This window comes from Leuresthes tenuis, unplaced genomic scaffold (assembly GCF_036924035.1).
Source record: "Leuresthes tenuis unplaced genomic scaffold, fLeuTen1.0.hap1 SCAF_14, whole genome shotgun sequence".
NCBI lineage: Eukaryota > Metazoa > Chordata > Actinopteri > Atheriniformes > Atherinopsidae > Leuresthes > Leuresthes tenuis.
In genome coordinates, this window is record NW_027325368.1 from 4,225,891 (window position 1) to 4,241,646 (window position 15,756).

Below are 15,756 nucleotides of genomic sequence, written 5' to 3' on the forward strand. Positions count from 1 at the left end.
GCCAGAGATCCCTTCAGATTGGTATCTGGGGAGTGTGGTGGCCAGAGATCCCTTCAGATTGGTATCTGGGGAGTGTGGTGGTCAGAGATCCCTTCAGATTGGTATCTGGGGAGTGTGGTGGCCAGAGATCCCTTCAGATTGGTATCTGGGGAGTGTGGTGGCCTGAAATCCCTTCAGATTGGTATCTGAGGAGTGTGGTGGCCTGAGATCCCTTCAGATTGGTATCTGGGGAGTGTGGTGGCCAGAGATCCCTTCAGATTGGTATCTGGGGAGTGTGGTGGCCAGAGATCCCTTCAGATTGGTATCTGGGGAGTGTGGTGGCCTGAAATCCCTTCAGATTGGTATCTGAGGAGTGTGGTGGCCAGAGATCCCTTCAGATTGGTATCTGGGGAGTGTGGTGGCCAGATGAACGCCTCAGACTCTTTGGTGTCTTCATTTAGACCTTCCTGAGCAGTTTTGTGGGGCCCACTCCTGTCCTTTTCTCTTGGTCCTCTTTGCTTTCGTGTGGGAAGGTCGTTCCAACATCCATGTGAGGGCCAGGATGCAGGTTTTCTTACCCACTTCATGCCTTCATTATGACATTTCTGTAGTTTTTGCTAACATGCACGTTTCTGAACAGAAACACTGGGGAAGAGGGGTGTCTGGGTTCCCCTCCTGGACCTGTTGCTTCCACAAGCTGAAGATATGGAAAATCTATGGGAGACCTCTTTCTCTGCAGTTAGATGGTCCCTTTACACCATTTGATGTGTCAAATATAATCTTTTATACTCAGTTTCAGTGAGGAAAAGTAGACTTTCAGGCCATGCTGCATTCAATGTCATCTTGGCACAACTTGCTGCATTTAAAGTTCGTAATGAACAGTGTAAGATCAGTTCCATCAGATGATTTCAGTGCATCTACCTTCAGCAGATCAAACCCATATCCTAACAGTGCCATGTTAATGTGATGCTTTCTGTTTCCAGTGGAAGCTCAGCAACAGTTTTTACTCAGGTAGCATATTCTCTGAATGGTTCACAGCTGTTTATGACGTGTGCCATCTATGGGCAAATGTTTAAGAAATAAATCAAACTGTTTATTGCCTTGGTCAACGTTCTGTTGCATCCCATAAACTGATCTGTCATCATTACTCAAGGGAAAATAGTGGAAAAAGTGGAAGATTTCAGACTTTGCTACCATCACTTAGTTTAAATACCAGAGAAATTAGCTGCAGACATGGTGAAAAATGTAGAACGACGGCTGTGGGATTTGAATAGAATGCAAAATGTGTATATTAACTAATTATTTAAGAAACAATTCTAACTGATTTAGTTTTGTAGGAACTTCTCACAGCTTGTGCATGCTGTTAAAGACCTGCTGTGAGCATCTAAAATAAAACAGTCAGATAAATGTGGCGTTCTTTCTCGTTTTTCCAGGTCAGCGCTTAGCTCTTCTGATTAACTAACTTACTGCATGGTTTTTGTTAACCTAAGTTTAAAAAATCCTGTGTTACTCTTTGCATTACTGGTTATTTGCCTGAGCATCTTTCCATCATTGGATATATTGGTGAGCCTGGCGTGCTGAGCCTGAAGGTTTGGTGAAAAGCCGGTCACTCCGTCTTCCTGCCTGCTCCAAGCTGCTGCTTCTGGCTGTGTTGACTGATATCTCCCCTTGTTCTGCATTTTCTTCACAGTGCAGGCAAACCTACATATGTTCTGGGTATTCATCTCAGGGAAATGTGCCAGTTTGGCCCTGCAGGGCTCCTGCTCGCCGCGATGTTTGGTTTCACTGCAGAGCTCCCAGTCTGCTGCTGGAGATTTGTGACTTTCATCAGTTTCTGCACAGACTTTTTCTGCCATCTCCCAAAAACCTTTCACGTATTTATGAATTATTATCAATATTTCAGGTGCAGTTGTTCTTTGTTTTACCAGAACAACAGAGAATCCTTATTGCTTTCCTGTAATTCATTTTTAATTGTTGGAGTGACTGAAATCCTGTCAAAAAATCTGTCAAAGCATTTAATTCATGAAAGTATCTGAGGCCTGTGGTCTGAAAACAAAGCCTTAACGCGTGCTGGATCTATCTTAGCTGTTAGCCAGAGAGTATAAGTATAAAAGGATGAGGGAAGGGATGATGCATGTGGTTGTTTTGTTGTTGTGAGAGGAAAAGATGACGAAGACAGATTGCTGCCAGTTTCAGCGGAGGTGTTTGTGCACACCTCCTAATTGAGTAATGGACTCTCACACTCTGTCTAATCCTTCCTTATGTGTTTGTCCAAATTGGCAGGTGGCATGTTGTCCTGATTGATCATTTCTGTCAGAGCTGAAGCCAAACTAATTCAATCGGTGTTAACTTAAAAACAATGGGAGGCAAGGTAGTGTCACTTTCTACAAAGTCAAACACAGTGAGTGGAAACCGCACACAGTCAGTCAATTAAAAAGCCCCTTTTTTCTTTTTCCATCAGCCCTGGGAAATAAGTGAAACTTTGGCCAATTTTAGACAAACTAAAAGCTTTTTAAAGGCTCCACCCAGCTTTGGCTTGTTGTCCACAGTCCAGAGATGCAAACCCAGGGGCAGAGAAAACATTGTTGAGTTCATTGTAGGAACAAACTGGAAGTCATGTGACTTAAATGAATGAGTCTCACTGACACCGGAACAGAAATGCTTCGATAAAACTTTCTTCTGCTCCTTATTTCTCTGTGGCTGCATGTGATGAACTCAAAGCAACATTTTGTTTGCAGCTGAACTGAAAAATCCAGCTTAATGTGGTCCACTGCTTGAGCTGGAACACAGCTGTTCAATGCGTTTACTATGCAGAAACACACAAGTCAAACTAACTTGAATTTGTCACTTTGGAGCCAGTGAAGTCTCCACATGGACTTTATGAGCAGTTTTAGCCCTGGCTTCATCTTTCAGGGTGACCGCTCTCAGTCTGATCATTGTCCCTCGTGCTCGGGAGCAGCAGGTGTTTGGTGCAAACAGACAGATGGCACTGTGGGTAATGTAGTGCTTGCTTCTCAGCGAGCGCAGCTTGTAATAACCCTGCCAGGCGGCATTAAAGGCCACAGCCTGGACACTGCTCTGTGCCCGGTGGATGGAGTTGATTGAAATTTTGTTCCTCCCATGCTGGAGGTTCGGCTTTGGTCTGCAGTGCAGTACTGCTGCTGAAGGCTGATGAAACCAGGGAGCAGAAAGAGTCCATGAGCAGCATGTCTCCATTTCCACTTTCAGCTGGCTGCAGTTTGCTCCTATTCGGGTGTGAATTTTGAAAAGAATCTCCATGTCCTGAGTTTTCCTGATGTCCTATTTTCAGTGGCAGTTTGGTTACACTGTAAAGTTTTCTGTGGCCACTCACTTCCACTCAAATGTAATCAGAATGAATACTTTATCCTCCACTGAATAATAAATGATAAAAAGAAGTGTTGTCATCATCCTCAAAGATCCCTGATCAGTAGGGAGTGTGTTATAATTCTTACTTTTTTAATCGTATTCTTAAGTTTACGTCCGTAACACTTGGTTTTAAAACATGTGACTTTAACTAATCTGTTACATGAACCAGTTCTTAGGCTTTAATGTATATTTAAACAGTGTAATTATTGTATTGTCCGTGTTCTAAATAATTTGTGATTTAAGTCGGGGGACCTGCTTTCTGCCAAAATGGGTTTCCAGCATTATAATTCCCTTTTAGTTGTAAGCCTCTTTGTGTTTCTGGCATGTTTATTTTTGTGCTTTTCATGTTGTTTTGCAGGAATTGGTCCAAATGCTACATGAGCGCCTCAAAGCTGCTGTATTAAAACTCTTTGAAAACATGGTTTTAGTTTTGCATGCATCAGCTTCTAACAAGACCTTTTCTGCTGGAAACGGTGGTGATTACCGCCTGGTTTTCCACCGGGACGTAAACAAGCACAGCCGCGGGTGATTTTCCTTTTAGTTAAATGAAAACAGAAACATAATGACTATCCCGCGCACGTGTCACAAGCGCACTTCAAATGACTTCCCTCTGATGCGTCTCCATTAGAGACAAAGTGAGCAAAGAGAAATGAGACTGCGATGTAGAGCTCTGACAGCTTGTGTACTTTGGTGTAATTTCTCCAAATGTCACATTCCCTGCTTTATTTGGATTCTTTTGGCCAGTGTGGTGGCACAAAACAGCAAAAATTAATGTTCTCTGCTGCGATAACTGCGTAGTTATCTGTCCAGAGAGGGCTGCATTAGTGAAAATGATAGCTTTTCCAGATGGATGGTGTGGTAGCGCCGTACAGGAGCTGAGCAGAACATTGCTCTGTGTTAAGCTTTATCGTTTCAGGCAGAGACTCTTTCATACACAGATAGGCTGTTGGCAAAGGCAGATAAGTGGCTGAAACCAGATCCTAAACAGGAGTGTCTGAAGGTAAAACTTCTCATTTGTATAGCTGTAATACGCTGGAGGCTGTTTGTCTCACTCAAATAAGCAGAATAAGTGCATAAGGTCAAATAGTCGTAAAGAGGTGTCCAACAGCAGCTTCTTCAGTCTGAACATCGTTTACGTGCTGCAGTGTGTTTGGAAATGCAAGAAAAACCATATAAAAGAAAGCGGAGCGTTCGGGTGTCACTCCCAACACGAAGGTGAGGAAACCAGGTTTATGACAGAAACATCTGGAGGAATCAGCCTGAGGTGCTCCTTGCTGGAGCTGCTGGTGGCCTTAAAGCCGCCGTCTGCTCTCAGGTGTCTGACAGTGAACTCCACGCAGCCACCCTCAGGGAGACCAGCAGGCGTTGCCACGGTTACGGCATCCCATTATGGTGTTTGTCCAGCACGAAGCTCGTTAATCCTCGAGGTATTTTCCTGATGTGTGTTGTTTTTGGTTTGCTTCCACCTGGAGCTGATTAGTGTCAGCATTAGTTCATATTAAACTGATATTTCTTTTCATCACAGAGGTGGAAATCCGGGCTAATTAAAGTAGCATTTACAGTCAGACTAACCTCAGCTTCATCTTCAGAAAACAAAAAGAGACATTTTCAGTTCTGGGGGGCTCGTATCGTGCTGCAGCTGCAGGAAGCACGCTTACTTACCAAAGGTGGCGAAGCCTGAAACTGAGCTGTTGAAACAGTTCACAATATTTAGCATTTTTATTCATTTTTATTCAGGCAGGCTTGTCGCCAAAGTTAAAGTTCTTGAACCAGTTAAAGAACCTGGAAGTGATGCTTTGCTTGGCCTTAGTTTGGCCCTTTGCTGAGAACCGAGCCCGCAGCTTCCCAGCCGGTCAGAGACGAACGCTGACGCTCTAAATCCTCGTGTGACAGCAAAGAACATTGAGTGTCGAAGCTACTTCCTGAGTCCACATCTGGTTCAGAACATGTTTTAGATCTGTTTTGTTTGAGCGAGGCAGAGGCACATTAGGTGTAACAGTATACTGCTTGTTGTCAGATCTCCTGTAAGTGAAGTAGAATAAAATATGGCTGCTTCTTCGCCTCTCCCTGAGGAGCTCTGAAGGAGCTACTTTGATGCATCATCCTGCTCTCCCTCTCTCCGGAGTTCATTCAGGATAACTGCGAGCATTTACTGCCTGCAGCTGACAAATGAAGCAACACCAGGAGCCAAAAACACAAAAATAAGCCGCTTCATCTCATGCCGCAGTCTTAAAATCCAAAGACCAACACTGATTGGAGGCATAAACTTACCTTAAAATGAATTCCTTCAAAGACAGAAGTAAATAACCAGTTCAGTCAAATGTTCCTTACAGTGTCTCTGCAGTTAAAACGGGTTCCAGTGGGTTCTAAAAACCCAGGTTCCACAAAGATCCAGAAAGAACACATTCAATATTTCTTTTCAGAAGCAGGACTGACATCATTTTGTGTGTAAAGTCAATCCTATGATCCAAATTAAGATGGAGGCCTTTAGACATTACATGCTAGGTTTTATATATATATATATATATATATATATATATGAAAGGAAATCAGTTAAAAACGTATGAAATAACTAAATAATTAAAAAGTTAAAAACTAACTTATTATATTAATGATTGTTATTGGCATTATTATTGTTATCATCATTATTAACTATATCATTACTGTTATTATTTTGAAAATAAATAACATTTTTGCACCGTTCACCTCCCCATGTCTGCATAATTTGACGTCCACATTGATCTAAATGCATTTTATTGAATTCTACCCTAAAGTTAGTGGGAAATGACACCTTAAGTGTTTTTCTACAGTGTTTGGTTCCAAAGTTGGGCATTTTTTTCATATCATTGGTGGCCATCTTGGATTTGACCTCTACCGGGCCTCAGAGGTCAAATCTGACTCCCCTCCACACCTGAAAATGAACCATCTATGGTAGAAGTTTCATGTTTCTTTCAAAAAGTGCACAATTTCCCTTGATTTTCGGGCTTAACCGCTGTACTTTTAGGTTTTATTAAGATTAAGATGGAGGCCTGTCGACGTGTTCGGTGAGGTTAGCTGTGCTGGTGTACTCTGGGCACAGAGAAACTAAATGTAGCGGCAGAAAAAGTATGGAAGAAGCTGAGCTTTTCCTCAGTGCTTGGAAGCTAAATCCAACCAAAGTGATTCCTGGAAAGCTCAGATTCAACTGGCTGACATCAACCCGTTTGTTGTCTCTGTGCTTCTTTGCTGACAGGTTGCCTGTTTGAGAAGGAGCTGTGCACGTCTTATGAGATCTGCGTCAACGGTAAGCCGTCACTGTGTTTCATACCTGCACACTCACACATATATGCAGCATATAAAGGGGGAAATAAACCCAGGAGGGAAACCCCAAGCTGAGAATTCACCTGGAACCACAGAAAGCTTGATTTTCTTTGCTTTTATGCAACGTTTGTCCTGGGAAGCTCTCAGCTGTGCAGAGCAGACCTCACTTACTTACCAGCGTCGCTACAGGATCTGACAGAACGCTCTCATTAAGCGTGTGAAACGTCTGTTTGGAGGTGCAGGGCAGTACACGCCGAGCCCAAAACCTGAGCGCTGCGTTGCTGTTCCTCCTCCTGAGCAGTGTCTGTGCTCCACATTCATCAGCTCTGCCGTTTCCTGTCTGCAGGGTGTCCTTTTGCGCTGTTTCTGACAAAGAAGAAGGAATGAAAAACAATGCATTTGTCTGGTGATAAAACCGTTGTGTCCACAGGGAGTTTTATTTTTAGCCAAGCACAGACGGGCTCTGCGGCTGCCTCAGGTGACCTCATTTCACTCGGATGAAATGTTGTCAGCTGATTCCATGTGAGTAGGCAACGGCTTTCAAGTATTACTTCATATTTGACCTTTTACCGTCATCATTTCACCTCACATTTCAGAAAGTAGCTATAGAGACTGATGAAAAGTTCTTTGAATCAACATTTATCACAGTTTATCCCACAATTCAGTGCAAGAAAGCTACGGAACATAAGTTTTTAAAGGGTTGTAGAACAGGTGAACACAACCGTGTATCTTGGTTGTTCCTGGAAACTGAAGTTTTGTGTGGGAGGTAAACTCTGGCACTGCATGATGCACAGTCTTTTACAAAAAGGTCAGAAAAGGTAGGGATGCTGGCTAAATAAAAACAGAATGCAATGATTAGCAAATCTTCCGAATCGATTCACAAAGAACGTAGAAAACATGTCAAATGGAACACATCTGAAAAGGTTTACCTTCTTTTAACAGCAGTCTGTAACGGTCTGACTGCCCTTTATCAACCATGTGCCAAATGTTTTTTATTGGTGTAAAGCAATAAAATCACGTGCAAGTTGCAGTTCAAGATGAACAAACGTACCCCCACACCATCAGATGGCCTGGACTGAGTGCCGATAAAAAGCCAGCATGGAGGGGGTCAGCTGTCTGTGATGCTGTTTAAAGGAACATTATTCTCAACGAGATGCAGCTTTCTGTCCATCTTCACTTCTGAGAGACTCTCAGGTGCTCCTTTTATACCCCGTCATACTGCTAACTTGTTACCAATTAAACCTACTGAGCTGCAATGTGTTTCTCCAGCTGTTCCTTTTTAGTGCCACTTCATTTTCCAGTCTTTTGTTGTATTTTTCCAGCATTCACCATCCATCTTCTCATAAAATACCATAAAATTAAATAGTTTATCTACACAGATATCATTTAGGACGCATCAGGTGGTCTCTTGCATGGTTTTGCCTCTTTTCATTGCAGATGTTTTCTAAATGAAGCCTGAACATTAAACAACAAATGCCAGTTTTTGCATGACGAAAGTAGACAGATGCACCGGCGTTGCCTGCAGAAAACACAAACAGGGCTGCAACTAACGACTGCTTTCATAGTCCACTTGTCATCGATTATTGAAATGATTAATCGACTAATCGGTTGATTATTAATTAAAACAATCTAAAACGGAAAAAAAGGATACATTCAAGTCATATTTCATCTTGACTTTTAACATAAACAGAAAATGGCTGTAAAGCACCAACAGTCAAATTAATACCAAAAAGTGAAAAAGAACAGCCTGGTTGTAACGGTGGACTGTGAAGCTGAATGAGACAATTTTAATGTTAAAATCCAAGACAACTCCGTTTATTTATAGCTAGCAGGCTACGCTAACAAGCTAAATATCTCACCATGGTGAGTCTGAGTCTCCCAGAGCTTCATGACGTGCTCTAATGATACCTGAGGTCGGCTTTACAAAACCTGCAGGTAATCTATTTTTTTCTGGGTGTTGAGGGTGAAATGCTCCCAGACCCTGAACACTTTTGGACGAGAGGAAGATAATTCAGCCGCAGCCATTTCACTGTTTCTACAGGTCATTTCCCGCTATTATTTACCGTAACGCGCATGCGCCTATAAGCAGAGATAGGTCGGAAGTGAGATGACTCACTCCGTACGAAAAATGATGTTCAGCTCGACAGCGTAAAAAAGACGTTTGATGACGTAACCGACACTTATCGACAATTAAATATGTCGACGACTAATTATGTTATCGATTTTGTCGACAACGTCGACTAATCGTTGCACCCTTAAACACAAGTCAAACCAACATCCTGATTGATGTAATTGTCCAGAATTCAGCGGGAAGTGATAACAGTCCACCCAACCCTGTGGACTTTTGGATATTTTTAAGCACATGACCCCTGCATGAAAGAGCACAAAAAGAGAAAGGTCAGGAGCGCTGTGCGTCAGCGACTTGGCATTTTCCTTATAGGGTCGGCTTTATTATGCTGCACAAAATGTGTGTTTGTCAAAGGCAGCCAGAATGAGATATGGAGATTCTCTGCCGTCCAGGTTATGTTTTATAATCATCTAAAGACAGCTGGGCCTTCATGCTTACCCTAAAACTGAAGTCACCTTAACAAACTCAAGCAAGTCCAGTCTGACTGGTCTTCGCTGGTGAATGCAGGTTCATGATACATTAGTTTTTTGCAGCGTGGAAACCTCTGTTGGCATTAATTTTCAGCCTCAGCTTACAGCTTAATGTGGCCATAAAGACATGCCCGCCTGCTGTAAGACTTCCTCTGTATTCACATTTTACAACCATTATTATTTCAGTAGATCTGTAGAATACATTTTTTCCTATATGAATCATTTCTGATGGCACTAAAGAATGCTGCCAGATTCTCTTTCTGCTCACCGAACATATTCAGTCATCAGAGCGTCACATCTTTACATTTTAGGACATGGAAGCAGCACATTTTTGTCACAGTTATCTCTGCTCAGTGATCTCAAATGTGTATTTATAGATGATTTTTCTGTTTAACACATGCCATTACATTAGTTCTGTTTACATTCCCAGTGTATCTGTCTTTCAGTTTCAATGCATGTTGCAGATTTATTTAGAGCTTCAGGTATTATTTTACATCTTGCAGGTAGAATAACATTCATCTCATCTCAGTTATCAGGACTTTACTTGGTGAACAGAGTAAAATGATATCAAGACAAACATTTGACTTTTGCTTTCCGTCAGCATTTAACAATCTCTTGTTGATGTTTGATATTACATTAGACTGAGTCTGTTTTCCTTCAACCGTGTATGAACAGATTTATTGACTCTACACAAGGAGAATGGTGCTGTTTTTGTTCAAAAAGCAGCGAACCAGGTGAGAAGCAAGAATAAATGACGAGTGGCGCTATTACAGTACGAACTGATTAGAAACATGATGTTTACTTCCACCGTTTTAATCTTGTTCTGTAACCACTTTAATTTGTTTGGAAAGCTCTGTGGAAATGACATGTTTCTTATTGCCTTGGCTTTCTGTTGGTACAGATCGTTCAGCCTCGCAGTAGATCAGTGCGAGCTTTGCCTCTGATGTCTTTGTCCTGCTCTGGGGTGTGATGGGTCTTATTTGCTCTGTGCATGTGCTCAGCAGTGTTGCTTTGGGAAGACACAGAGGTCATATTTTCAGATTGGAGATAAACAACGATGTGGAGAACAGTCAAACTCATGCCCGGCTGCTGTTTGCAGTCACAGCCTTTTGGAGTGAATCATCCCAATTACACTCCAACTTAGTGGAGGGTCGTTTTCTTTCTTCTGTATTGGAGAGTTTTCTTCTTCACATGGATGACAGCCAAATACTGTAGTGCTCCAGTCAGAATCTCGACCCTTTTTTCAGTATTATATTATAAATAAGCTTCTAATTTGACTGTCGGGGTGAGTTTGAACATTCGTCTGTGTGTCGGCCTCATGATGAACTGGCAACCTGTCCTCGCCTCTTACCCAGTGGCACTTTGGATAGCTGCTATCAGACTAACTTCAGAAGTTTGCCAGATTTTTCACCAGCAAACCGGAATACAGTAAAAGTTTAGTGAAATTGATCAAATGTTGCTAAAATGCTGTTGGAAAAATGATATAGTTATACTATGACAGAAGAGTCCCTCCATCTTTTCCTCTTCTATGATTCAAGCAAAAGTGTTTTGACTCTGGTACTAGTTTTTCCCATAATATTAACTGGTGAGAAGCACCTTTTATGTTCCTTCCCATAATAATGAATGGTGAGAAAAGCGCCTTTTCTCATAACATTGTGTGATCAGCAAGCATAAACAACATAAATAGCAATAGCACCATTTTGTCGGGAAGACAACTCTGAGCGATCTTCCCGACAGGTTGTGTGGATTTGTCTCTTTCTTGCAAGAAATAAATGTTTTGTGTTAATCGTATCCAGCGACTCTGAGCCTAATTTTAAGAGAATTTTTCTAACAAATGCCAAGCAACAGTACAACCTTTTGCACTAAGTGGAATGGCCATGTTGTGTGTATGAGATAGAAAAAAGGGGCCGAATGACTGCACAGGTCTACAGTTAAATAAGATATTTACCAATTTAGAAGGAAAAGCCTGTTCAGACTGGGAGGATTTGACAAAAACATGCTTTGGATTATGTTAGCAGAGAAGCCATGAATACTAGTCACAGCTGGTGCTGTCGATTTTAAGCGTGTAACTGGAGGTGAATGACTGCACTTATTTAGTTTCACTGTAAGCATTAAAGGGGAAAAAGAATGTTATTTGCTTTAAGCTCTGTTTCGATCGCTGCCTGGCTCCATCGCTGCTACATTTTACCCTTTCTTTATGTGCAGTGTGCTGATTTTAGTAGCAGGTAACGTGCAAGAAGTTAATCAGTTTGTTAGCTGACAGATAATCCTGTTAGCCTCAGTTCACTGACTCCCTCATTCGTGAGGTTCAGCACTGCTTGCTCAAACTAGCAAAGTCACAAAAAGTGTTGATGTGCTGTGAGAAGAAAATTACAAACCTGCAGGTAACAGTTTTGTTTTGACATGTTTCCATCTCTCTGATGGAGTGAGTGTAGCCCTCCAGGTGTTGATTGGGTCCCTGAGCTTTACTGTCAGAGCTATAATGGAGCTCATCTAGAGGAAGCTTTCTCAGCATGGAAACACTGATTTCCAGCAGAGAAAATGGCCTCCAGTCATGCTTTAATTGGCATTAGTTAACTAAGCAAGAGGAGAGCTGATTTCTGCTGTGAGCTGCAGATAAGCACTATTGTTCCTGTGCTGCTCAGAGAGTATGAAACGCTACTGCTCTGATTTTTAGAACAAGATAAAGGACGAGCTTAGCACAGGTTCAGCTCTGTGCTACCCCTGTCTTCTCTGAGCAGCAGCACTGCTGGGTGAACTGAGGGTGCAGTCGCTGTTCTGTTCCTCTGCTTCGTTCCTCATATGGAGGCGGTGTCATGAGTGAGAGAAAATGTTTGACAGTCTGGTTCTTCTAACTTTTTTCCATGTGTAAACAGTACGACTGTTGTGTTACGTCTCTGTTAGACAACATGACAAACACAGCCCTGTAAGCACCTGATTCAAATGATCAGCTCGTCCTCAAGCTCTGCAGTGGCCTGATAAGGAGCCATTCATTTGAATCAGGTGTGGTGGATGTGAGTAGGTGTGAATCTCCGACCATAATTGCTGAAAAATGTGCTAGAAAAGGTAAGAATGCCGGTCCATACATCATCAAAAGCGAGAGAGGTGGTGTTCGGCTGCAAGTAGGTGTGAATGTCCAGCCATAATTACTCACAAACGGGTAAGAAAAGGTAGTATTGCCAGACCATACATGATCAAAACAGGGAGCGGAGGTGGTTCAGCTGCAAGAAGGTGTGAATGTCCGACTAAAGTTCAAATAGGAATAGGACCGGAATTGAGAAACACTGCCGTAAGGCTTTGAGTATTTGCTGTTACAACTGAATATTTCAAGCACAGACAGCGGTATTAATTCATTTATCTTTTATTATTATTATTAGTGTGCATGTGTACTGGGTTTGTGTGTCTACTGTGTACGTTTTGTAGCATGAACATTGTCGAAATGCATGCAAATCTTGAGCCACAATGATGGAGACATTTTCTGGGCTTCTCGCAGAGCTCTTTACAAAGTTAAGAAACTTTAACAACTACAAGAACTTCTTCGGTCATCTCATGTTGTGAACATCCGATTTTCTCAATCATGAAAATGCCCTCTGCCTGGAAATCCAATTCAGACAACCTTAAGACACAGTCTTTAAATGCAGACTGCAGATTTTGACCAACACGTGTTCTTTAAGTCCAATATTTCTGTGACACTGTGCAAACTAAGACTGGGATGGTGGTCATGGTGATAAAGGTGCCAGCGTAATGAAGAAGGATGCTGTGTTTTACCCCTTCTCCTCAGCGCAGTCGTGATCAGCTGCGAGAGGCAAAAATCCCTGCGGTGGGTATTGCCATGGCAACAGGCGTGAGAGGAGCAGGGCTGTAATCTGCACCCTGTTGCATGTTGTTTCTGAAAAAATTAACTGCGTTATTTTCACAACAACCCATGGCAAGGGCAGGCTGGACTGAAAACGTGGCTATTTTCTAGATCAGCGTTTAGCTTCCCCTCAGTTAGCGAGGCGTTTCTAGATCAAATGAAAAACTCTTTTTGGTCTCCAGAAGCTCCTCGCTAATAGAGCTGAGGGTCAGGATGTAGCATCAGCACTCAGCTCCCACCATCGCGGCTTCATCTGCCGTCTGATGAGACTAATTGGCTGACATTGGGTGATGTTATTGATCAAACAGTCCTGTGAGGCAAACTCTTGTACTCTATTGCCTTATAATGGAGCTGTTTTGAAATGGCATTCTTGTAAATAAATAAGGATGGAAATTTGGTTTTGAGGAGCAAAGACTGTCCTTTTAGATCAGATTGGAATCTGGAACAAGAAACTGTAATTCATTATGTGACCTGAAGACATTGGTCAGTTGTCTGAAAGGCAAATCAAAGTATAGACATTCCCGTATTTAAAGAAGTCTTTGTTAAGATTGCTTCAAACTACTTAGAGGGCAACTGACACATGTCTCATAAAGTTCCTCTAAGGTGTCTTCAGGGAGCTGGTGGGTCATTGATTTCCCTACCCTGATGTCAGTGCTGGACTCGTGTCAGTTTGCAGGATCACAGCAATAAGTTTGTTTTTAGCAGATGCTTTTATCCAAAGCGACTTACAGGTAGGCATGTAGGGTAAGGACCTAAGGACCCCTACTGGAGGTAGTACCTTTCATGCAGGGGATTTGAACCCAGGTCCCCCACACGAAAGATGGCTATCATACCACTACACTATCCAGTCCCTGGAGTAAGTAAGGATGTGTAAACCAAAGCTACTTTTGGGTTTCTGCTGCATTTGTGATTCATTTTCAGTGGATTAGTTAACAAGTTGAGTATCAACTTTGGATTGTATGGTGGTGTGTTGGTTAGTACTGTCGCCTCACAGCAGGAGGGTTCTAGGTTCAACTCCCAGCTGGGGAGTTTGCATGTTCTCCCCATGTATGCATGGGTTCTCTTCTGGTTCTCCAGCATCCAAAAACATGCATGTTTGGTTTACTGGTGTCTCTAAAATGTCCTCAGAAGTGAGTTTGAGCATGTGTGGTGTGGCTCTGTGATGGACTGGCGACCTGTCCAGGGTGTACCCCGCCTCTCGCCCGGTGACCGCTGGAATAGGCTCCACCCCCCCCCCCCAGCGACCCGACCGGCGGATTAAGCGGGGTTTGATTTTTTTATTTTTTTTTCTCCTTTTACAAATACCAAATTCAGTTGAATTGCTTCATATGTTATCAATTCCTGACGGGAAATTGTTTGATTCTCCAGAAATCATCACGAATACATTTGGGGTGTTGTGTTTGTTGCTTGGCAACAGTTTATCTGCGTCGGCAGATAAAGATGAACTCTCTCTGTGGACAACGTGGACTCAGCCATCAGGTCAACTTTTGGGGTCCAGAAACGCTCCTTCTCAATAACATGCCCAAGATGAAACCATCTGTTGTCAACATCTCCTCTTTTACTCTTGCTGCTCTGTCTGTGAGAGGCATTGGGATATTCCTGCAACCGCATCTTATTCCTGATATTCTTAGCTCATTCATTTCTTCTGCCTGTAATCTTACATTCCCCATGCTGATTGAGGGACGAAATGATTCACGCTTCCCCCTCCTTTCTCGCTCTGTTGAGGTGCTCCTGTTCGTTTGCATTTGAAATGGAGTCATTTGAGTTGGTGCAGGCATCTGATTAGTATGCATCCCACATGCATTCCAGTTTCGGGACTTCAGGCACTTCAGACTTGAAGGAGACCCGAGTCAAATTTAGGACATGCTGGAGAGATTATGTCTCTCAGTTGGCTTGGGAGCATCATTTCTGTTTTTCCCTGGAGGAGGCTGGTAAAAAGATCTGATCAGACCTGGATTAAATGGATGGAAGAGTTTTCTTTAAAAACTCCACGTATTTTACAGTTTCCTCTCTCATCTTGACAGTATTTGACTTATATCCAGGCCTCTCTTGTTAAGTTTCTTAGAACTTAAACCTGGATATTTTCATTTCAAATGAGCTTTTTAATACACACACAGTATGTGCCGTCATATTGAGCACTTTACACACCCAGCACCTGGTTGTTGATTAACATGGAAGCCCTGAAAGTCAGCCTGTCGCTGACAAAATATGAAGGAAAGCCTTTAGTTTCAGCCAGTCACAGCTGCTGAGGACTTGCCACAAGATGCCAGATGTAATTGATCCTTTGGAGTATGGTCTATGACGGATGGACTTGCAGGTCCCCTGAGGTAACGGATCAATTAAAACGTCTTAATCCAGTTCATTAAGCAGGACTGAGGCTGCTGCCTTCAGTCGGAGTGCTCCAGCAGTACAGTCTAGAAATGCACAACACTGTAAGTTGTTTTGCCTTTTTTAAGTATTTCAACTTAACCGCATCTTGGGTTAATCATCTTATAAGTGGAGAGAGCACCCAAACCTTTATCCTCAGTATGTAGTACCAGAATACAAATGCCTCAGAAAACAGTATGAGGAGAGTTAACAGCTTCGGGAAAATCGCTGATCAACCAAAGCTAAGAGGTGAAAAAATTATAAAACTA

The 15,756-nt window shown here is 42.5% G+C and overlaps 1 protein-coding gene across 1 annotated transcript in view; it reads left to right on the forward strand.

The window, feature by feature from the left end:
* LOC140269133 (receptor-type tyrosine-protein phosphatase N2-like) overlaps nt 1–15,756 on the forward strand; it is a 203,651-nt gene that overhangs the window by 6,956 nt on the left and 180,939 nt on the right. Inside the window, exon 2 of the mRNA XM_072364154.1 lies at nt 6,599–6,649. Within this exon, the coding sequence (XP_072220255.1) occupies nt 6,599–6,649 (51 nt within the window). The remainder of the gene's footprint in view (nt 1–6,598; nt 6,650–15,756) is intronic.